The sequence below is a fragment of the Lagenorhynchus albirostris genome, chromosome 6 (genome assembly GCF_949774975.1).
Source record: "Lagenorhynchus albirostris chromosome 6, mLagAlb1.1, whole genome shotgun sequence".
Lineage (NCBI taxonomy): Eukaryota > Metazoa > Chordata > Mammalia > Artiodactyla > Delphinidae > Lagenorhynchus > Lagenorhynchus albirostris.
The window spans coordinates 81,992,851-82,017,519 of record NC_083100.1 but is presented as its reverse complement, the minus strand read 5'-3'; the positions used below and the strand labels follow the sequence as shown (position 1 = coordinate 82,017,519).

The 24,669-nt window shown below is 34.7% G+C and overlaps 1 protein-coding gene and 1 non-coding gene across 6 annotated transcripts in view; one reads left to right on the top strand and one right to left on the bottom strand.

Annotated features, from left to right (window-relative positions):
• Nucleotides 1-24,669, bottom strand: part of ORC4 (origin recognition complex subunit 4) — a 95,469-nt gene that overhangs the window by 4,031 nt on the left and 66,769 nt on the right. For 4 of the 5 annotated variants that reach the window (XM_060152948.1, XM_060152947.1, XM_060152949.1 and 1 more), the window contains 5 exons: nt 21,683-21,731; nt 19,692-19,843; nt 16,783-16,956; nt 10,873-10,959; nt 216-324 (listed from right to left, as the gene is read on the bottom strand). In XM_060152948.1, coding sequence (XP_060008931.1) covers nt 216-324; nt 10,873-10,959; nt 16,783-16,956; nt 19,692-19,843; nt 21,683-21,731 — 571 coding nt within the window. The remainder of the gene's footprint in view (nt 1-215; nt 325-10,872; nt 10,960-16,782; nt 16,957-19,691; nt 19,844-21,682; nt 21,732-24,669) is intronic. The other variant, XM_060152951.1, reaches the window with a different exon arrangement.
• Nucleotides 18,863-19,053, top strand: LOC132522562 (U2 spliceosomal RNA). Its single transcript, XR_009541298.1, has one exon. It is a non-coding gene; the product is annotated as a U2 spliceosomal RNA (small nuclear RNA).

The window sequence follows — 24,669 nt, the reverse complement described above, 5'->3', positions numbered from 1 at the left end:
TGGATTTACAATGTAGCAAGTGAGGCAGTGCCTCGAGTTCCTTTCACTTTAAATGGGAGGAACAATACCTTTTAAAGGGCTGAGTTAAAGGACGTATGGATATAAAAGTATTCTGTATATAAAATACTATACCCAATGTTAATTATAATTTTGAAAATCATACCATTATATAAACTCAAACATTTAAAAAACTACTAATTAAGCAGGTTTCTCACCATGTACAATATTTGCTTTAGAGTCCATGCTACACAGCTGGTTTGCCTCCATCAGATCTGCTGCAGTCATAAATGGGTGTGATGGTGTTACACGATTTAAAGCAAGCATCTAAGGAAATGCAGATCAGAAAAACAACTGCATATTTACTTAGGCACTTTAACAAAACTTCTTAATTCAGAGAGTTATGAAAGAGTAAATAGTAATGCCTGGGAAAGGTATTCTCATATTTAGCTCTATTAAAATACAGTATTTCAGTTCATATGTCATGTAACTGTATAAATGTAAAGCATTAAAAAATTCTTGCTGCTCTCTCTACCCCTTTCCATTTGCATATCTTGTTTGTTTACAACTCCTCAAAAGAAAAATACTTTAGGAGTAGGGTGACGAGAAGAGACCAAAAATAAGTAAGACTACTATTTAAAGCCCCAGACTAAACCAAACCAAAAAGGCAGAAGTGTGACTTGTAAAAACTTTCTTACCACCCAATCGACCAATCCAGGTTATTAGTCTTAAGTGACAGAGGTGAGCTACTTTATATTCAATTGTATTAAAAATTAAAAAAACAAAAACAAAATTATACCAAGAAACAACTCTCCTTGAAAGCAAGGACAAGTTGCCTCCATGTAGCAAGTGCTCTGTCCAATGACTAACAAAAACTTCTGCATTTGAAGATTTATTTATTTGTAACTTTCCTAACATCTAAATTTTACTTAATTTTTTAAAAATTTATTTTTCATTGAAATATAATTGACTCAGCATTTAAATTTAGTCATGTAAGTAGGGTGAGCAGGTAAAAATGCATGACATCTCATTAAATTTGAATTCCAGGTAAACAATGAGTAATTTCTTAGTGTAAGTATATGCCATGTAATATTTGGGACACTAACACTAGAAACTCCTTTTTTAAAAAAAATATGTATTTTATTGAAGCATAGTTGATTTACAATGTTGTGTTAATTTCTACTGTATAGCAAAGTGATTCAGTTATACATATATATACACTCTTTTTCACTATGGTTTATCACAGGATATTGAATATAGTTCCCTGTGCTATACAGTGGGAACTTGTTGTTTATCCATTCTACCTATATTTTGCATCTGCTAATCCCATACTACCAATCCATCCCTCCACCACCCCACTCTCACCCTCGGCAGCCACAAGTCTATTCTCTATGTCTGTGAGTCTGTCTCTGCTTCGTAGATAAGTTCATTTGTGTCATATTTTAGATTCCACATATAATTGATAGTATATGGTATTTGTCTTTCTCTTTCTGACTTACTTCAGTTAGTATGATGATCTCTAGGTCCATCCATGTTGTTGCAAATGGCATTATTTCATTCATTTTTTAATGGCTGAGTAGTATTCCACTGTATATATGTGTACCACATCTTCATTATCCATTCATCTATCGATAGACATTTAGGTTGTTTCCATGTCTTGGCTATTGTGAATAGTGCTGCTATGAACATATGGTTGCATGTATCTTTTTGAATTATAGGTTTGTGCAAATATATGCCCAGGAGTGGGATTACTGGATCACATGGCAAATCTATTTTTAGTTTTTTGAAGAACCTCCATACTGTTTTCCATAGCAGCTGCACGAATTCACATTCCCACCAACATAGTTGCTGCACAAATTTACATTCCACACTCTCTCCAGCATTTGTTATTTGTAGACTTTTTAATGATGGCCATTCTGACCAGTGTGAGGCGGTACCTCATTGTAGTTTTGATTTGCATTTCTCTAATAATTAGCAATGTTGAACATCTTTTCATGTGCCCGTTACCATCTGTATGCCTTCTTTGGAGAAGTATCTATTTAGGTCTACTGCCTATTTTTCGATTGGGTTTTTTAATTGTTGTTATTATTAAGTTGTATGATCTGTTCGTATATTTTGGAAATTAAGCCCTTGTCTGTCACATCATTTGCAAATATTTTCTCCCAGTCCTTAGGTTGTCTTTTTGCTTTGTTTATGGTTTCCTTTGCTGTACAAAAGCCTGTAAGTTTGATTAGGTCCCATTTGTTTATTTTTCCTTTTATTTCTATTGCCTTGAACTCTCTCCCTTTTTTAACCAGGGCCCAGGGTCTTTAACTGAACAAAAAAGTTTGGTAATCCTTGTCCTTCATTCCCCATACTGGGAGGGATCCAGGTACCCAGTAGCTCCTTCCCTTTCTCTTACCTTTTCTTTTTGCTTTTATTATAAAATATTTTTGACATATAAAAAGGCAAGAGAATAATATAATGAATATCCATGACCACTTTCTCAGCTTACAAAATATAAACTTACAGAGTTGAAGCTCCTGTCTCTTGCCCTGGTTGGACTCTCTACTCTTCTCCATGCAAAAAAATCATGCAAGTCTTCATCCTTCTACTACATATCTTTGTATTCCTAGACAATACAGAGTAATTTTCAACTTTTATATAAATACCATATTGTACTTAATGCTACTCTTTCTTCACTAAACAACTGTCATGAGAATTCATCTATGTCCAGATGTCAATTGTGGTTTATTCTTTTTTTTGTTATATTCCTTTGTATATATGCACAATTTAATTATTCTTTCCCTTATTGATGGGTATCTGTCATTTTGGGGGAGGGACTATAAACAAGGCTGCAATAAACAATCTTGTACATGCCTTCTTGTGTATTTGAGTCTCTCTAGATACCTAATTTTCCATATTGCTCTCCAAAGTATCTATACATATTTACACTACTAGCAGCAATAAACGTTAACAGTCACCATATCATCAGACATAAACTTTTGTTGTTGTTATTGTTGCAGTACGCGGGCCTCTCACTGTTGTGGCCTCTCCCGTTGCGGAGCACAGGCTCCAGACGCGCAGGCTCAACGGCGATGGCTCACAGGCCCAGCCGCTCCGCGGTAGGTGGGATCCTCCCGGACCGGGGCACGAACCTGTGTCCCCTGCATCGGCAGGCGGACTCTCAACCACTGCACCACCAGGGAAGCCCCAGACATAAACTTTTGACACCCACCAGATTGGCAGAAAAAAGGGTTTAACTGTTAAGTTTAAATTGTACCATTTCCCTAATTACTGGAGAGGTTAAATATCTTTGCAATTTATAAGTCATGTGGGATTCTACAATGGTGGATTGCTTGCACTCATATTCTTAGTTCTTCCCTTTATTTTTCATTATTGTTTTTTTTTTTATGGTCGGGATGCAAAAACTCGGGCTCTGTGCACCGGTGCTGAATTGTATCTCAGAGACAGAGTTTTGGATGAAGTAGAAAAGAATAGCTTTATTGCTTTGCCAGGCAAAGAGGGAGACAGCAGACTCCTGCCCTTGAAAACTGTGGGTCCCAACCTGGGAGGATTTAGTGAGGAGTTTTATAACAATGGTTCAAGGCCAGGGTTGCTGATAAGGATCAGGGTGTATGCAGGGCCTGCACTCCTTTAATCTGTCCTCAGGTGGTCTTTTTTATTTAATTTTTAAATTTTATTTTTTTTATATTGCAGGTTCTTATTAGTCATCAATTTTATACACATCAGTGTATACATGACAATCCCAATCACCCAATTCAGCACACCACCATCCTCACCCCACCGCGGTTTTCCCCCCTTGGTGTCCATACGTTTGTTCTCTACATCTGTGTCTCAACTTCTGCCCTGCAAACCGGTTCATCTGTACCATTTTTCTAGGTTCCACATATATGCATTAATATACTATATTTGTTTTTCTTTTTCTTACTTCACTCTATGACAGTCTCTAGATCCATCCACATCTCAACAAATGACCCAATTTCGTTCCTTTTTATGGCTGAGTAATATTCCATTGCATATATGTACCACATCCTCTTTAACCATTCGTCTGTCGAGGGGCATTTAGTTTGCTTCCATGACCTGGCTATTGTAAATAGTGCTGCAATGAACATTGGGGTGCATGTGTCTTTTTGAATTATGGTTTTCTCTGGGTATATGCCCAGTAGTGGGATTGCTGGATCATATGGTAGTTCTAGTTTTTAAGGAACCTCCACACTGTTCTCCATAGTGGCTGTATCAATTTACATTCCCACCAACGGTGCAAGAGGGTTCCCTTTTCTCCACACCCTCTCCAGCATTTGTTGTTTGTAGATTTTCTGAGGATGCCTATTCTAACTGGTGTGAGGTGATACCTCATTGTAGTTTTGATTTGCATTTCTCTAATAATTAGTGAGGTTGAGTAAATTTTCATGTGCTTCTTGGCCATCTGTATGTCTTCTTTGGAGAAATGTCTATTTAGGTCTTTTGCCCATTGGATTGGGTTGTTTTTTTTACTATTGAGCTGTTGAGCTGTTTATACATTTTGGAGATTAATCCTTTGTCTGCTGATTCATTTGCAAATATTTTCTCCCATTCAGAGGGTTGTCTTTTCATCTTGTTTATGGTTTCCTTTGCTGTGCAAAAGCTTTGAAGTTTCATTAGGTCCCATTTGTTTATTTTTGTTTTTATTTCCATTACTCTAGGAGATGGATCAAAAAAGATCTTTCTGTGATTTCTGTCAAAGAGTGTTCTTCCTATGTTTTCCTCTAAGAATTTTATAGTGTCCGGTCTTACATTTAGGTCTCTAATCCATTTTGAGTTTATTTTTGTGTATGGTGTTAGGGAGTGCTCTAATTTCATTCTTTTACATGTAGCTGTCCAGTTTTCCCAGCACCACTTATGAAGAGACTGTCTTTTCTCCATTGTATATCTTTGACTCCTTTGTCATAGATTAGTTGACCATGGGTGCGTGGGTTTATCTCTGGGCTTGCTATCTTGTTCCATTGATCTATGTTTCTGTTTTTGTGCCAGTACCATATTGTCTTGATTACTGTAGCTTTGTAGTACAGTCTGAACTCAGGGAGTCTGATTCCTCCAGCTCTGTTTTCTGCCCCCAAGACTGCTTTAGCTATTCAGGGTCTGTTGTGTCTCCATACAAATTTTAAGATTTTTTGTTCTAGTTCCGTAAAAAATGCCATTGGTAATTTGCTAGGGATTGCATTGAATCTGTAGATTGCTTTGGGTAGTATAGTCATTTTCACAATATTGATTCTTCCGATCCAAGAACATAGTATATCTCTCCATCTGTTTATATCATCTTTAATTTCTTTCATCAGTGTCTTATAGTTTTCTGCATACAGGTCTTTCGTCTCCCCAGGTAGGTTTATTCCTAGGTATTTTATTCTTTCTGTTACAATGGTAAATGGGAGTGTTTCCTTAACTTCTCTTTCAGAGTTTTCATCATTAGTGTATAGGAATGCAAGAGATTTCTGTGCATTAATTTTGTATCTTGCAACTTTACCAAATTCATTGATTAGCTCTAGTAGTTTTCTGGTGGCATCTTTAGGATTCTCTATGTATGGTATCATGTCATCTGCAGTGACACTTTTACTTCTTCTTTTCCAATTTGTATTCCTTTTATTTCTTTTTCTTCTGATTGCTGTGGCTAAAGCTTCCAAAACTATGTTGTATAATAGTGGTGAGAGTCGACATCCTTGCCTTGTTCCTGATCTTAGAGGAAATGCTTTCAGTTTTTCACCATTGAGAATGATGTTTGCGGTGGCTTTGTCATATATGGCATTTATTATGTTGAGGTAGGTTCCCTTTATGCCCACTTTCTGAAGAGTTTTTATCATAAATGAGTGTTGAATTCTGTCAAAAGCTTTTTCTGCATCTATTGAGATGATCATATGGTTTTTATTCTTCAATTTGTTAATATGGTGTATCACATTGATTGATTTGTGTATATTGAAGAATCCTTGCATCCCTGGGATAAGTCCCACTTGATCATGGTGTATGATCCTTTTAATGTGTTGTTGGATTCTGTTTGCTGGTAGTTTGTTGAGGATTTTGCATCTATATTCATCAGTAATATTGGTCTGTAATTTTCTTCTTTTGTAGTATCTTTGTCTGGTTTTGGTATCAGGGTGATGGTGGCCTCACAGAATGAGTTTGGGAGTGTTCCTTCCTCCACCACTTTTTGGAAGAGTTTGAGAAGGATGGGTGTTAGCTCTTCTCTAAATGTTTGATAGAATTCACCTGTGAAGCCATCTGGTCCTGGACTTTTGCTTGTTAGAAGATTTTTAATCACTGTTTCAATTTCATTACTTGTGATTGGTCTGTTCATATTTTCTATTTCTTCCTGGTTCAGTCTTGGAAGGTTATACCTTTCTAAGAATTTGTCCATTTCTTCCAGGTTGTCCATTTTATTGGCATAGAGTTGCCTGTAGTAGTCTCTTAGGATGCTTTGTATTTCTGTGGTTTCTGTTGTTAACTTCTCCTTTTTCATTTCTAATTTTATCGATTTGAGTCTTCTCCCTCTTTTTCTTGATGAGTCTGGCTAACGGTTTATCAATTTGTTTACCTTCTCAAAGAACCAGCTTTTAGTTTTATTGATCTTTGCTATTATTTTCTTTGTTTCTATTTCACTGATTTCTGCTCTGATCTTTATGATTTCTTTCCTTCTGCTAACTTTGGATTTTTTTTGTTCTTCTTTATGTAGTTCCTTTAGGTGTAAGGTTAGATTGTTTATTTGACACATTTCTTGTTTCTTGCGGTAGGCTTGTATAGCTATAAACTTCCCTCTTAGAACTGCTTTTGCTGCATCCCATAGGTTTTGGATCGTTGTGTTTTCATTGTCACTCATTGCTAGGTATTATTTAACTTCCTCTTTGATTTCTTCAGTGATCTCTTGGTTACTCAGTAACTTAGTGCTTAGCCTCCATGTGTTTGTGGTCTTTTATGTTTTTTTCCCTGTAATTGATTTCTAATTTCATAGTGCTGTGGTCAGAAAAGATTCTTGATATGATTTCAATTTTCTTAAAATTACTGGGGTTGATTTGTGACCCAAGATGTGATCTATCCTGGAGAATATTCTGTGCGCATTTGAGAAGAAAGTGTAATCTGCTGTTTTGGGATGAAATGTCCTATAAATAAAATTAAATCTATCTGGTCTATTGTGTCATTTAAAGCTTCTGTTTCCTTATTTATTTTTATTTTGGATGATCTGTCCCTTGGTGTAAGTGAGGTGTTAAAGTCGCCCACTATTATTGTGTTACGGTTGATTTCCTCTTTCATAGCTGTTAGCAGCTGCCTTATGTATTGATGTGCTCCTATGTTGGGTGCATATATATTTATAATTGTTATATCTTCTTTTGGATTGATCCATTGATCATTATGTAGTGTCCTTCCTTGTCTCTTGTAACATTCTTTATTTTAAAGTCTATTTTATCTGATATGAGTATTGCTACTCCAGCTTTCTTGTGATTTCCATTTGCATGGAATATCTTTTTCCATTCCCTCACTTTCAGTCTGTAAGTGTCCCTAGGTCTGAAGTGGGTCTCTTGTAGACAGCATATAGATGGGTCTTGTTTTTGTATCCATTCAGCAAGCCTGTGTCTTTTGGTTGGAGTATTTAATCCATTCACGTTTAAGGTAATTATCGATATGTATGTTCCTACGACCATTTTCTTAATTGTTTTGGGTTTGTGTTTGTACGTCCTTTTCTTCTCTTGTGTTTCCCACTTAGAGAAGTTCCTTTAGCATTTGTTGTAGAGCTGGTTTGGTGGTGATGAATTCTCTCAGCTTTTGCTTGTTGTAAAGCTTTTGATTTCTCCATCGAATCTGAATGAGATCGTTGCTGGCTAGAGTAATCTTGATTGTAGGTTCTTCCCTTTCATCACTTTCTCATGCCACTCCCTTCTGGCTTGTAGAGTTTCTGCTGAGAAATCAGCTGTTAACCTTATGGGAGTTCCCTTGTATGTTATTTGTCGTTTTTCCCTTGCTGCTTTCAATAATTTTTCTTTGTCTTTAATTTTTGCCAATTTGATTACTATGTGTCTTGGCATGTTTCTTCTTGGTTTTATCCTGTATGGGACTCTGCTTCCTGGACTTGGGTGGCTATTTCCTTTCCCATGTTAGGCAAGTTTTCAACTATGATAATCACTTCAAATATTTTCTCTGGTCCTTTCTCTCTCTCCTCCCTTTCTGGGACCCCTATAATGCAAATGTTGTTGCGTTTAATGTTGTCCTAGAGGTCTCTTAGGCTGTCTTCATTTCTTTTCATTCTTTTTTCTCTATTCTGTTCTGCAGCAGTGAATTCCACCATTCTGTCTTCCAGGTCACTTATATGTTCTTCTGCCTCAGTTATTCTGCTACTGATTCCTTCTCGTGTAGTTTTCATTTCAGTTATTGTATTGTTCATCTGTTTTTTTGTTCTTTAATTCTTCTAGGTCTTTGTTAAACATGTCTTACATCTTCTCGATCTTTGCCTCCATTCTTTTTCCGAGGTCCTGGATCATCTTCACTATCATTATTCTAAATTCTTTTTCTGGAAGGTTGCCTATCTGCACTTCATTTAGTTGTTTTTCTGGGGTTTTATCTTGTTCCTTCATCTGGTACATAGCCCTCTGTGTTTTCATCTTGTCTATCTTTCTGTGAATGTGGTTTTTGTTCCACAGGCTGCAGGATTGTAGTTCTTGCTTCTGCTGTCTGCCCTCTGGTCAGTTCATTCCTTTATTGATTACTGTAGAAGCTCTTTATATATTATGGACAGTGTTGATGATTATACACATTCCATTTTTCCTCTCCTTATCAGTCTTCACTTCACCTATGGTATCTTTCAGTGTCTAGACATTTAAAAATTCAATGTAATTAACTTTAACCATCTTTTTTGTTATGACTTGTGCTCTGTGTAACTTCTGTAAGAAACCTTTCCCTACCTCAAGAATACAAACATATTCTCTTATATGTTTCTTGTAATTTAAAAAAAAGTTTTGTTTTTCTACATAAAGTTAGGTTTATCAACCTGAAATTTACTTTAGGCTATGCAATGACGGTGTTTTTTCTATGTGTATAACTGATCTATTTTTGTTGAAAAATTATCCAAACTATATTTAATCTCAGGCAGGTCTTTCTCCTTTCTTTATAATTTCCACCAATTCTAAAAATTTTCTTAAATTAGAAAACCCCAAACAAAAATTGAGTCATCTCCTTGAATTAAAAATATAGGAAACTGGCAAAACAATGGTTTTTTATGTTGACAATTCTGAGGCAGAGATATTTTCCCAGAATAATGAAAGGTATGTGTTTATGTATATACATGTGTGTGTGTATCCTCCATATACCGTAAGCTAGTAAATGAAGTCTAATTTTGGTAAATAAATAACTAAAATCTCTACTCTAAAAATTCTTAGCCTGTAATACTTCTGTGATAAAGACAGCTGTTGCTGAAAATGGCAGTGTGGTTTTGATAAATGGGAGGGGGATGTGCTAACGAGAGGGAAAGTATATAGAGAGGAAAACACTCTTAAGTTTCCTAAGCAAGACCAGAAATGGAGATGGAGAATCTGTAAAAAGTGGCAGAACCATATAGTAAAGCAGTTATGATAAGCTTGAAGCCAGACAGCCCTGGATTTGAGTCCTGGGTTTGCCATCTACTAGCTGTGTGACCTGGGGTAAGTTATTTAACCTCAAAGAGCATCAGTTTCCTCAAAGGTAAGGATAAAATACATCCAAAGATTAAAAAACAGGATTAATATAACTAGACATAACGCTGGTAAAGTAACTAGGTCACCTGACTCATGTGCTCTTTAATAAATGATACCCATTATTATTATAAATGGAAGTGATCAAGAAGAAACTCAGGAAACCAAAATTATTTTCTCTTTGAAAGGTATTTGCCATACCTTTTGTAATAATGAATAAATAAATTTCTAGAAATATTAGACTAGTATCAAATACTCTAAGAGAAGGAAAAACTTTACTTTTCAGAACAATTAAGTACCCCTTTCTTGATACTGTTTAAGCTTAAGATATAATTACTGGGTGAAAGACCATGACCAGGTAGGATTTGTCCAGGCATGTAAAGCTAGTTCAAGATTCAAAAATCAAGCAAGGTAATTCAACATATCAACAGGCTAAAGAAGCAAAGTCATAGATCATATTCATTGATACAGAATAAGCATTTAATAAAATCCAACACAATCATAATAAACTCTCAACAAGTTAGGAATAGATGGGAATTACCTTAACTTGATAATAAACATGTATTAAAAACCTACAGCTTATATCATACTTAACAGTAAAAGACTAAATCCTTTCCCCCTAAGACTGGCAATTATCTACCCTCACCATTCTTATCCAACATAGTGTAAGAAGTTCTAGCCATTGCAAAAAAGACAAGAAAAAGAAAGAAAAGATATACAAATTAGAAAGGAAAAAAATAAAACTCTTTATTTGCAGATGATATGATTATCTACATAGAAAATCTCAAAGAATCTGTTAAAAAAAGTCCTAAAATAAATTAGTTCAGCAACATTGCAGAATACAACATCAACACAAAACTCAGTCACATTTCTATACACTAATAATGGGCATGCTAAAACCAAAATTAAAAACAAAATATCATTTAAACTTGCTCCACAGGAAACTAAACACTTAGGTATACACTGTAAACATGTACAGCATGTGTGAGGTGAGAATTATAAAATGATGATGAAAGAAATCAAAGAAGAACTAAATAAAAGAAAAGACGTACCATATTCATGGATTGGAAGACCTAATGTAGTAGACATGTTTATTTTCCCAAAGTTTATCTAGAGGTTTAACCAATTCCCATCAGAACATAATTACCTGGTGAAAGAAATGAGTGATAAAAATAAAACTAATACAAACCAGTAGCGTGTGTAATGACCGCAGGCTTTTGCTGACATTGAAATGCTTCTGCAGCACGTCTCGCACATTCCTATCTTCTGAGAGACTCTAGAGGAAAAAAATCAAAACAGAATTAAGGAACAATGCAGTTTAAAACCTAACTATAACCTTGTGCCTCACTGGCTGGTGTATCTCATGAACTCTATCTGGTATTTATCCATTATTAAACAGGTGCTGGTCTTATTTGTGGAAAACAAAAATCAAAATCAAATTTCCACTCTATTGTTTTTCTTCTTATCCCTTTACGTTAATTCCAAAGACACCAAGATAAAACATAACCCTTGCTACCACAAAATTTCCAGTCTAAAGAGGGAAACTATACAGTCATACTAATGGGATGATCAAAATGCACCACTAAATGAAACAGAGAATAACGGTTGTTTACTATACTTCAAAAACAAGGTAAAGTGTTACAAAGAATGCTTAAACTGTATGAGTCAATATGCTACAAAGAGCAATCCAGTTATAGGGAACATCATGAACAACGTAGGGAGATTGTGGCATATGGACAGAAGATGAGTAGTAATGTCATCCTGAGTTTCAGCTTTGGCTAAGTGACTGTACGGAAAGACAAAGGCAGGAAAACCTAACTGGAGGCAACTGCAATTGTCCATGTAAGAAACAAAATGAGTCTGGATTAACACAGTGGTGTGAAGACAAGAAACAATTAAACATATTTATAGAAGACATGTTTGATGGAGAATCAACCGCTGGGGAGCAGCGATGAAGGGTTTGAGAGGGGTTAGAAAAAAATCAAAGATGAAACTATGGGGAACAGAATGTCCCAGGAGAAGTGAAGAGGGAGATGTGGTCAGGAAGTAAAACTTGTATTATAAATGTTTAAGAAGTAAATGGAGGGGCTTCCCTGGTGGCGCAGTGGTTGAGAGTCCGCCTGCCGATGCAGGGGACAAGGGTTCGTGCCCCGGTCCGGGAAGATCCCACATGCCGCGGAGCGGCTGGGCCCGTCCAGCAGGCTGGCCTGCGCGTCCAGAGCCTGTGCTCCGCAACGGGAGAGGCCACAACAGTGAGAGGCCCTCGTACTGAAAAAAAAAAAAAAAAAAAAAAAAAAGAAGTAGTAAATGGAAAAAGAGGAGCAAAGTAAGAGACTGAAAAAGATGTTGAAGACTGGAATAGAATCCAAGAGAGAGCAATAAAACCAGGGGAAGAAAACAAGAGGGACAACACTTCAAGAGGGAAGTGGTGATCAACAATGTAAACTGCATACTTTGTATAACTAAATTAAGATGTATTTTGAGAAGTTGATGGCTTTGGAAATTTAGAGCTCAATAGGGCCCTTTGAAAAAGAAATATCTAAATATATATTTAATATATCAACTTTATAAGTGACTTGGTAAGAGTCAACAACTGCAGAAGCAAGGACTACGGTTAATTTCCCAAAGTTTTTTATTTGTATTACTTTGCTTTATTATTTTATGTTCATCTGGTATGCTTCCAAGGATATTTAACCCTGTTGATGATACAAATATATATATAGCAACAGCAAGCCCTTTAAGAGAGAAAGAGAAGACTAAACACAGTGACTGCAGTGAATTAGGATTAATGAAAGGTGAGGTTCACTTGGCACCAAAGAAAAGATCAGATGAAAGGACAGTAAAATCAGAGTTGGCAGAGCCAAAAAAGGCTTGGATAAGACTGACATAATTTTTCAAAACTCATCTGCAAAGAATAACGATTCTTTTTCCAAAAAAAAAAAGGCCCAGAAAACTAAGTATTTCTGTATTTCCTAGAGCTGAAACTGTATGTCTCTACTTCTTCCACTGTGAAAAGATACAGATTCATGACTAAGTTCTAGTCGAATGGGATGAAGTTTTATGCTCTCAGTAAATATATTATCCTAGTTACAGTCCCCATTCCCTTGCTACTGTTTTTAGTCTTCTCTGCCTTATTCAGGGAAGCTGACACATTCCCTTGTCACTGATGAGCACAGGAGTAGCACTTGCAGAAACAAGTTCTTAATGTGCTCACTGCAGTGTGCTTGACCGGCAGGATTACACTAGTACTTGAGGGCTCATGCTGCTCCAGGGATAACTTAGTGGCAGCAGTATATATACTAAATCTCCTAGTCTTCCTGCTAAACATTCTTACCTTCTGTTAACTAAACAGGGAAGGTTAAGAAAGTTGGTAGATCTTTCTTGAACTTAGCTATAGCACTTTGTGGGAATTTCCTTTGAGGAGAATTAGCTATGGTCCTTTCATTTAATTAATTAATTTATTTAACATCTTTATTGGAGTATAATTGCTTTACAATGGTGTGTTTCTGCTGTATAACCAAGTGAATCAGCTATACATATACATATATCCCCACATCTCCTCCCTCTTGCGTCTCCCTCCCACCCTCCCTATCCCACCCCTCTAGGTGGTCACAAAGCACCCAGCTGATCTCCCTGTGCTATGCGGCTGCTTCCCACTAGCTATCTATTTTACATTTGGTAGTGTATATACATCCATGCCACTCTCTCACTTCCTCCCAGCTTACCCTTCCCCCCTCTGTGTCCTCAAGTCCATTCTCTATGTCTGAGTCTTTATTCCTGTCCTGCCCCTAGGTTCTTCAGAACCTTTTTAATTTTTTTAGATTCCATATATATGGGTTAGCATATGGTATTTGTTTTTCTCTTTCTGACTTACTTCAATCTGTATGACAGTCTCTAGGTCCATCCACCTCACTACAAATAGTTCAATTTCATTTCTTTTTATGGTTGAGTAATATTCCATTGTATATATGTACCACAACTTCTTTATCCATTCATCTGTCGATGGACACTTAGGTTGCTTCCATGTCCTGGCTATTGTAAATAGAGCTGCAATGAACACTGATACATGACTCTTTGAATTATGGTCTTCTCAGGGTATATGCCTTGAGAGTGGGATTGCTGGGTCATATGGTAGTTCTATTTTTAGTTTTTCAAAGAACCTCCATACTGTTCTCCATAGTGGCTGTATCAATTTACATTCCCACCAACAGTGCAAGAGGGTTCCCTTTTCTCCACACCCTCTCCAGCATTTACTGTTTGTAGATGTTTTGATGATGGTCATTCTGAGCTATGGTCCTTTTAAATGCTCTTTTATACAGATTTTTCTTATACTGCCATGCTGAGATGGTATTTACCCTGCTTACATATTTGGGATAGGGCTAAAACAAATATTCAAGTTAGGCAGGATGTCCAGGTTCAAGTCTATCCTGAAGATATTTCTTGGATGAGATTCCCTAGGTGACCTGTCACCTATACCATTGCTTTTGTTTAACCTTGGAATTAGAAAAACTTGCTGGATAGTCAGCACTGAGTGAAAGGATAGCTCCTTCAGTGCACACCCCCCCTTTTCAGACAGGGCCTCTGGCCATGGTGCTGACATATTTTTTTCAAGTGAAGCTCATTTATGAGCATACCCTAAAGGGAGGTGGCAAATGATGATTAGGATAGGGCAAGAAAATATTAGAACTAAGAGACACAAACTCCAGTGGTATTAGTTCTACCTTATGAAAGAACTGTAAGATTATCAAAAAGGTGACAGGAGAGTGTTCACATTCATTCCTATCATCCTGCCTCTAAATTCAGTGATCAGCAAAGAAGGACCAAAAACCTAGGGTTAGCCACTCTCCATCACATGCTTACCATTTTCTGAGTCATCCAGAGTTATGCTTCACAGTAACTGTCACCATCTACTTCCTTTATATACCCATTCTAGGATCTCAGAATACAACATAGCTGGGAGGGACAGAAAGATGGATGACAGTACAGTATAATCTGGGCTTACGTAGTCGTCTTAGGAAAAGAAAGTGAGCAGGGATAAGAATAATAAAAGCCCTGGGAAAGCACAGACATTTAAATACTAAGACTGCATTTGATCACTAAAGCAATCAGAAAAACACACTGTTGCAACAAGACAATCAGTTCAGGAGTTGTAAAAGGTGAAAGTCTGTGACGCACTCAAAAGTGGATTCAGAGGCCAAAGATTCAGAGCACTGACCCACTCCAGATCCAGGTAAAGGAAAAGACAATGTGAGAGCACCAACTATAAAGTGTTCTTATAGCATGGACTCTTATAATTAGACATAGTATCAAGAAAAACTTGCACGAGCTAGTAAATATCTGAGTCCCAGGAAAAGTTAATTTGGGGAGGAAGGTGGAAGGAAGGACCCACACCTAATTATATCATGACACAGTATCATGATTTAAGGATAAAGTCAATCATTTTGATATACAATTCTGTACAGTTATATTAGGAAAAAATATGAGATTAACGATTACAACAAAGTAAAAAAGGTAAACCAAAGAATAATATTTAAGGTTTGAATCCTTTATGTAAAAACAAATTTGGCATGTATCAATATATAAGGTCTGAAATTCTATGAACCAAATAATTACTTTGTAGTGAAAGGAGGGAAGACGGGCATCGACATAAGGGAAAATTCTACCTTTTACCATGTATTCTTAAGCACTGATTAAATTTTGTTCGTAACTTTTAATTTTAAAAAACTGTGTCAAAATTAATAGTGCTCACATAAGCTGACTCTATTTTAAAATCAAAATAAGAATCAAGTTTCAGTTATACAAGTTAGGTTCTGCATAAGTAATGGATAGCAACGTGATTACAGTTAACGATACAGTACTATATACTTGAAATGTGCTTAGAAGATAGAACTTAACTGTTTTACCACAAAATTAAAAAAAAGGAGAAAAGAAAGAAATCTATATGAGGTGATGGATATGTTAAATATTATAGCTTGACTGTGGTATTTCACAATGTATACCAAAACATCAAGTTGTATACCTTAAATATAAGCAATTTCTAACTTGTCAATTATACCTCAACAAAGATGGGAAAAAAACCAAGAATCGTTAAAGAGCAAAATAAATGCAAACTTTCACTTTTAATTTGGTATTGATATTTAAGATTTTACAGTAAAAAAATATAATCTATCATTATTGCTATAACATAAAACAATCTTTTAGAGCCAAAGAATATAGACTGTTCAATTCTAAGCAGATCTAATCATCCTCACTCATTAGTATTTAATATTATAGACCAGTTTTTCCTAATTCTTTCATAACCAAGGACTCTATATTATTTTCCACTTTCACAAGGTCCATATTTTTGACTTGTAAGATTTATTCAGTAATATTTTTTTTCAAACACATTATTAAACACACATTCACACACATACACTCTCTCCCTTTTCCCTGCCAACTAAAACTTGTCAGTATAAGATAAACTGATGCTAGTACGCTTAGCTGATAAAACAACAGTCTGTACAAATTAGGCTGTTCAACTTAAGTATATTTAGAGTCCACAAGGTTCAGAAGATGTTTAAAACAACAAGTGAGTGTGCATTTGCAACTTAAGACCCTCAGGGCTCCAAGGACTCAAAGATGGGATATGTCAATATAGATAATATAACCAAAGTTGCCACAGTCTGAATTGCCTCTTAATAGACCCAATGAGAAAAACGCTTAAGTTGTTCATGAGAACTGGAAAAGAAAAATCCACACTGGATAGGTAGGTATGAACCTTACTAAATTAATATATTGCTAAACTTATAAATAAAGAAAATAAATATTTAATGATGAAGTTCATTAACAAAGTAATCTAAAATATAAACCAGATACAAATAAATCTCATAAAAGTTCCTTTGAGAAAAAAAATTTAGAAGTATGACATTTCAACTGTTTTTGAAAAGAAAATACACAAACAAAAGAGTATAATTTGTATTAATGCAGTTTTGTGCCACAGTAATATTAGAAATTTTATGCTAACTTACAGATTTTAAAGATTTTCAAGTTTTAATTGCTTTCAAATGGTATAGCAAGACACAAATATTACTTTAATATTATTGTCTTTTTTCCAAACTACCTGAACATTTTCATTCCACTTCTCAGCAAAAATCTTGCCTGGAAATACTGCAGGTAGAGATAATTGTTCTTTAAATATTTTAAGATACTGTGGAAAACCAAATGAATTCATTAAGTGTATCTGCCGGTGGGAAAATCGTGACTTCACTCTCTTTTCTAAGAGTTCCAAAATATCCTTAAAAACAAACAAAAATCTCCGTAAGATGCATATTTAAAATAACCATACCAATGTTAGAGGTATAACTATTTGAACTATCACTTATAATCAGCAATGTTTATCCTGTAATAGACAATTAAGCATTAAAAATGCTTATCCTGTAATACACAATTAAGCATTAAAAAAAATTTAATTATTCTCTTGATCTACTTAGGGCTACAAGGTAGTAGAGGTAAGAGAATGCGGCTTGGAAATAAACCAAGCCTCTGAAAGTATTTTTAATCCAAGCTACTTTTAATCCCCTTCTAAGCACTTGTAAGCCTGGTGATGTCAAGCCTTTTTCCAACCATGTTTTTCTCAGCTTATCTTTAACATTGCAAGGCCAACAATAACTACTAAAAAATTATAGCTATCAATAAACAATTTCATACATTCTATGAAGAATTCAGATAAAAATTAATATAATAAAATGTAATTAGACTTATTAACATTCATGAAAATTTAAACATCTTCTTCATTGTTTTATGTAACAAAGACTCAAGAAGCAGCATGTGTAATGGAGAAACATTCAATTCACTAAACTATACAAATTTAAGCTGAAGCCACGCTGGACTTAAGGAACAAACTGTAGAAGAGGAAACTGGCAGGAACACAGTGTGACACTGGTAAATTATTCTGTCTTTTGGCTTTTTTATAACAATATTTGAGAAACTACTTGTATTAGTGCTATTTTTCCTTGAGAAGTGAGGGAGCAAGTTTAGTGTCAATTTTCTATAAAAGAAGAAAAACAAAAAGCTGTGGTGAGGCCCAGAAATACGGATTTTCAAATCTACCCAGATGACTCTAGGTTAAGAAACCAATGATACACAGGAAAGAATTAAAGCGACCAAAAAGGCATCATGGCATCATGGTTAGTGTGGAAAGGAAGACAGGAAAGATTAATAGCTTGGGGTTAGAGTGGAGGAGGGTGAATGAAAAACCTGAGATGTGTTTACAGGTTAAAGAAAAATATAGTGACAGCATAAGACAATTAAAAGTTATGTTCAGAGACAGAAATATTATACATTTACTTTCTACTAAGGAGCAGTTCTAGATCACCCATACAGGTAAGCAATAATTAAAGAGCCTGAACTTGGGAATGGAAAGAGATGGAAGTAAAAGAATTTTAGAGGTGAACAATAACTGATAGTTTGGTGGTGGGCAGTAATGACAGAAATTGGTAATGTGGGGATACAGGGAATAGTAGAAAAAAAAAAATTACTGCCACAAGGAAGAGGTTATTTGCTAGCAAAATCACTACTCCATCATTCCTTTTGCTCTTTCCCTATAAACATGGACACATAGATATATACTTAGACTTGAATTACACAGTTGGAGAATTATACATACAGAATAAAAAAGAGCCTCTGATAATATGGCTAAGGAGCTACTAACCCTTTATTTGGTCCCTCACTGGGTCAAAAGCATTTGCCACTGCCATTTCCACCCAAAGGAAGAGCTTTTAGCAAGGAGGAATGTGCTTCCTTAACCACTGTGTTAGATTGCTACATTTTGAAAAGAAGAATAAAGATATGTGGAGAACCAGCCAGATTTTCTGTGAGAGAGGCTTATTATGAAAGCATACATTGTAAGCTCTAGAGCACTGGGGAAGGAGGACAGAGAAAGCCACTCCTTTGAGAAACAGCACTAGCAAGACTGTTGAACGATGACTTAGTAAAGAGTTTCACATTTCTAAGAAAGGGAATGAGCTGTACAAAAGGAGAATGAGGGCTTGACATAAGCCTGACATAAATGAAGGAGGAAAAAGGATGAAAGCTACAGATGCATGGCAGCCATAGTATAAGAAGCGGGTGACTCTTAAAAACCAGTTTTACCTGAATTCAATTAGAAAGTTCATACTAGGAGAGTAAAAGAAGGTAAACACACTGCTTCTCGGCCTTTCGGCTAAGATCAAGTATAGTATCTGTTCTTATCAGTTTAATAACCGATACGTGCTCTATCCGAGGACAATGAATTAAATGGATTTCTGGAACTAGGAGATGGAATAGGAACTTGCTCCATCCATTCCACGCATCGACCTGGTACTGCAGTACTTCCAAGAATGGTGCACCCACTTCGGGGAAAAATTTTTTAAAAAAAGAAAAAGAGATAGATAAGGTAAATGCAAAAAGACCTACATAAGCTGTCTGAAGGTACACAGGGTTCAACATACATGGAGTCTTCACAAAGTAATGTGATAGTGACATTAACACTATGGTTAAATCATTCTAAAATCCTCCAAGGAGCAAAGAAGCCACTATCTACAGTGACAGCCTGATAGAGATAATCCCTTCCATTTCTGGAGATGTATACTTACAAAGTTGGGACAGTATCATTTTGAGTTGATTCCAAGCATTTTTAAAATATGGAAAGAATCTTAAATGTAAAAAGTAGAAACTATTAGCAATTTTTATAAAATGGTAGTGAGGTCATTTACCTTTCTCTTTATTTGCTAATGTAGAAATTATATTTATTAGCATAATCTCACTTCACATTTTTTTATTCAGTGATTTGGTTAGACGGCAGGAGGTATTAGTCTATCAAGATATGTGATAAATATTTCCTTGTTTTCCTCAATTTGAGTTGAAAAGTGGGATAAATGTGCCAAGTATTGATGAAATACATTTGAAAAATGACCTACATAGTAACTAAGTCAGTAATTAAACTTTAATTTTCTAAATATTATAATCAATTTTTAAAATAGAAACACTTACCAATCTACATGTAAGACCAATAACTGCTACCGGAGTCTGTGCAGACTGAGAAATGTCAAAAAGATTATAGAGGAGTGTTTGGTTTTTATGATGAGCAAAAAGATCAAATTCATCTAATATGAAGATCACTGGGCAACTACTAGTCCGGTCACCTAAGAAAAAATAAGAGTTTTATATTAACAAGCAATTATATCAGCCTTTCTTAAATTTCCAAACTATTTATTACATTTCATTTTTTAAAACTCAATTCAAAAAAAATATATTGATAACCTACTTTGGGTGGGGTACTTACCAATGCTTGTACATTTATTCAACAAAAAAAATTATTCAAAGGACAAAATAGCCCCTATGGCCCTCAGGTAATTCAGTCTAATCACCAGACTCTAGTAGCTTTACTGATGTTAAGAAAATCATTTAAATGACTGAAGATTATTGTTTTTTTAAATTATGTAAACGTAATTCTTCTATCATCAGAAAATTGACAAGGATCTTTTAACACCTACAGAGACCAAAACACTTTGGGATTAAATACAGAGGGACATAAAACTATTACTTCAAAAGAGACTTATTTTTAGTTAGTAGAAATACAAAGTAAATCTTCCCATAGAAATAATTTTTATAAATAACCGTTGTACTGTGAAGTTTAACCAAAGCTACTTTAACTCCTACTAATGACAATTTTAACACTTCTGTAGATTTGTTTTTCTCCTCACAACAATGGAATACTTTAGCAGAACAATCACTATTACCTTAAGGTCTAAGGCTTTATATTTGCATAAAAAGTGAAAAAAACTGATAATAAACAGATTTATTAATAATAATTATTATCTGTTAGATAATATCTGATAATATTATCCAATAGATAATAAAACATATGCATTAACCTAAATGACATTAAAACCACAGGGACCACTCAGAAGTCTAGACCTACAAAATACAGTACTTTAGTTTTTGATAAAATATAGCATTACATAACAATGGAAAAAGTGGTATATTCAAGATTAGATCTTTACTTTACACCTTACCAAAATAAATTCCAGCCAAATTATGAATTATATGTACTGGATGAAAATATAAGTGAATGTCAAAGTATGAAGGAGAGAAAAATTTTGACTATGTAAAAAATTTTAAACTTCTATTCAGCAGAAAAGTCCAAACCAAACTTAAGAGAAGAAAGAAACAAGTGCAAGAATTCATATAATAAGTATGAGATAAACCACCAAAATAAGGCAAAGAACCAACAGGAAAAACACAAACCAGGAAATATCAGTGGCCAATTAAAATTTGATATGAGCATCATCAGTATACAAATTATGCAAATTAAACTAAAATAAAAATTTTTTTCTATTAAATAGGCAAACATGAAAATAATTGTTTTTGAGGTCCTGTAGGAAAAAAGTACTTTTAAATATGTTTAGAAAATGGACCTTCTAGGGTAGTTTGGTAATTAATATTTATTCTTTTAAATGTAGAAACTTTTAATCTAGAATTCTACTCATTGAAATTTACCCCAGGAAATCTGGATGATCATTTAAGCATTTCTTCCTAATTATACAAAATTAGAAATAAAAGTTGATAGCTGGTGATTAATAAATTATAATTCATTATATTAGAATTATAAATTATAGTTAATTTATATTTTTAAAATGAAATATATGAGAACCATAAAAATGATGATGCACCTCAATATTTACTGACATGGAAAGATGCTTACGACATACCATGAGTAAGTGAAAAGATGTATATCACACAACAAAATAGAAAAGATTTTATTCTTATTGAAAATTATGTCTATACCAACGATATACTACAGGTGAATAAAGATATGAAATCAAATGTTAGTTGGAATAATCACTATTATTAGGGATTTCAATGGTCATTATTTTATTCTTTTTTATATTTCTTTATTTGTTTTTGTAAAAGCGTATGATCAAGGGATAAATAAAGCTAAACAATTATTGTTTGATATTGTTAAACATACTAATATTTACCTTTTTTTAAAGCTTCCAGAAGAAATGAAAGGTTTTCGGCAAAGCTTCCCTGAATAACAAAAAGATACCATGACTAGAAGTTTAGTGAAATAAAGAATAAAAGAGGGCTATATGATTCTATATACTGTATAGACACCGTGTATCTGGCCAAAGTCACTGGCCAGATTCTGAGCTGAATATCTCTATGCTTACAATCTAAAACTTAAATACAAAAGTAGAGATGGCATAGCACTGAAAATGGCATTATTATGCCATGTTCAAAATTTTATATTTTCTGGATAAAATCTGTAAAACTGTTAACTTTATTTAAAGGTAATTTTTAAGAGTTGTTATATTCTGAATAGTCAGAGATCAAGAAATCCATTGCACTTTGTATCTTGAAACACATCAGTCTCTAGCAAGTCTCAAACTTGTACCATTAAAAAAATTACCATGAATTTAAATGAGATCCAAAAGGAAAAGGGAGAAGAAACTTGCCTCAAACATCAGACAATACAACAGTGTTTCTCTATTCAAGAGAATATTATAGAATCTGTATATATCATATCAAATTTGGCTATGTTTACTTGGAACACAGCCAAAACATTTTTGGATACAACTTAAATATTCTGGTTGGAAATTAACAGAGTAGCAGATGCATTATCCAGATGTTCCAGCTTGTGGATAAAGGCCTCATTAAAATATTTTTTCACTTAAGTCCTTAATTTTTACTTCATTCAGATTTCTTAATTTAAAGAAACAGCCAACTTTAAATTTGAGGAGATATACAGGAAAAAAGAAACCCACTTGTTTGTTTCCCAGTAGAGAGAACTGATATAAAATAGCATAACAGGTTTTAAAGAGCTTCTACATATTTTGTGATGATTACATACTGTCAAGTAATACTATTTCCAAGGTAGGCAGGGCAAGAGGTATTTACCATAACATAAACAAAGGCTCAGAGACAATCTGTTGGAAAATCAGTGGTCAAAGTTACTCAAAGGTTGCTTACATTTTGCTATTTTTTTAAAGACTATTATACCTGACATTAAGTGTAAGTATATACTTAAATTCATATGCACATATTATAAGAATTTACTTATATGAGTATATATTTATATAAATATACACATTTATGTGTGTGTGTGTGTGTGTGTGTGTGTGTATATATATATATATATATATATAAAAAAATGAATATACAAGTTTGCTCTAAGTACATCAAAACAGAAAGGGTCTGGGTTAAATCACTTAGTTTCTTAATGCCCAGCCTTTGTCATTTTATGACTTTAGGCACACTAATTATGTTCTCTTAGCCTCAGGTGCCCAATCTATACAATGTAGAAGTTAAACTAATAATCTGTATATGTGGGGATTATGATAACAATAGTGATGACTAGGATGATAACCAACTGTGCCTTGTATTATTTCATATGAATCCAACACAAATAGCTCTATTTAGAAAAGTCAGAAACACTTATCTACTGGAAACCAAAAGCCAAACAGAGTCTACGTAATAGTAACTCTCCTTTGCCAACTAGGCCGCTATCTTCTACATTACATTCTGGACAGGAGGTAGAACAACAGATTTACAGAAGAAGCATTTGAACTTGCACTTCAAAGACCTGTAGATAGGGACTTCCCTGGTGGTGCAGTGTTTAAGAATCCGCCTGCCAATGCAGGGGACACGGGTTCGATCCCTGGTCCGGGAAGATCCCACATGCCGCAGAACAACTAAGCCTGCGTGCCACAACTACTGAGCCTGCGCTCTAGAGCCCGCGAGCCACAACTACTGAGCCCATGTGCCACAAATACTGAAGCCCACGCACCTAGAGCCCGTGCTCCGCAACAAGAGAAGCCACTGCAATGAGAAGCCTGCCCACCGCAATGAAGATTATCCCCGCTCACCACAACTAGAGAAAGCCCGCGTGCAGCAATGAAGACCCAATGCAGCCAAAAAAAAAAAAAAAAGACCTGTAGATAATGGAAGGGTAACACATGATTGGCTCAACTTGTTATAGGTAATTTTTAAAGAATAAAATTACTAAATGTTAGGAGGCTTACACAACTATGTCAGTGTTACTGCAGAACAGAGACACAGTTTAGAGATTAGAGTGACACCACTGAACGATCACCAGTGACCAGAAAATGAACTTGGAACGTCTACAACCTGCTTCAATTGCATTAAGCAGATGAGTCATTTCATTATGAAAATTAAGGCAGCTGCAAGTTAATCATGTTTCCCTTGAGCCTTATAAATCAAGTGGTAGGTAAAAAGTTTAATAAAAGTTCCAAAACATTTCTTATCAGTTTAAGTTATTGATGTTTACTGTCCTGAGATTCCAAGCTACAATAATGAGATGTGGGTAACTTTCTGAGAACATTTTAATAATAAGAGATAACTGACATTTGCACAGCATATTACCATCCTATTTAAAAAAAAAAAAACATAAATGATGTTTAATACTTCTTTTCTTCTTTAGAATAAATCTGTGAGGTAAGTATAATAAGATAATGCCAATTTAACAGGTGAGGAATCTGTAATTCAAAGATATTTATTAGCCATGATTACCAGGTAGTCAATAGTTATAGGGCAAGACTCAAATCCACTTTTTGTAGCTTCAAATTCAATACATTTTCCACTACTCCCATGCTATCCAAGTCTCATAAGACTAGAAATAGACTGCCAGAGTGTAGTATTTTTAAAAACATATTAATCTATCTCCAAGGGTAGAGAATCATAATATTTACCTTACAGATAAAGAAACAAACTCAGATAATATCTACACAAACCTGGATTTCTTGAAGTATTTTATAACTAGTATAACCTACTTCAAAAAAAATCTAAACATAAAGATTTGATGAATAAATGCATCCTAGTACATTGTACATTCTTATAAGAATCTTACATATTTCAATTTAGAATCTCTGAACTCTTCCTACTCTTCCAAAAATATAAACATATCTATGCTATACAGACTTTAATTTGAAGCCTATTTAATAAAATA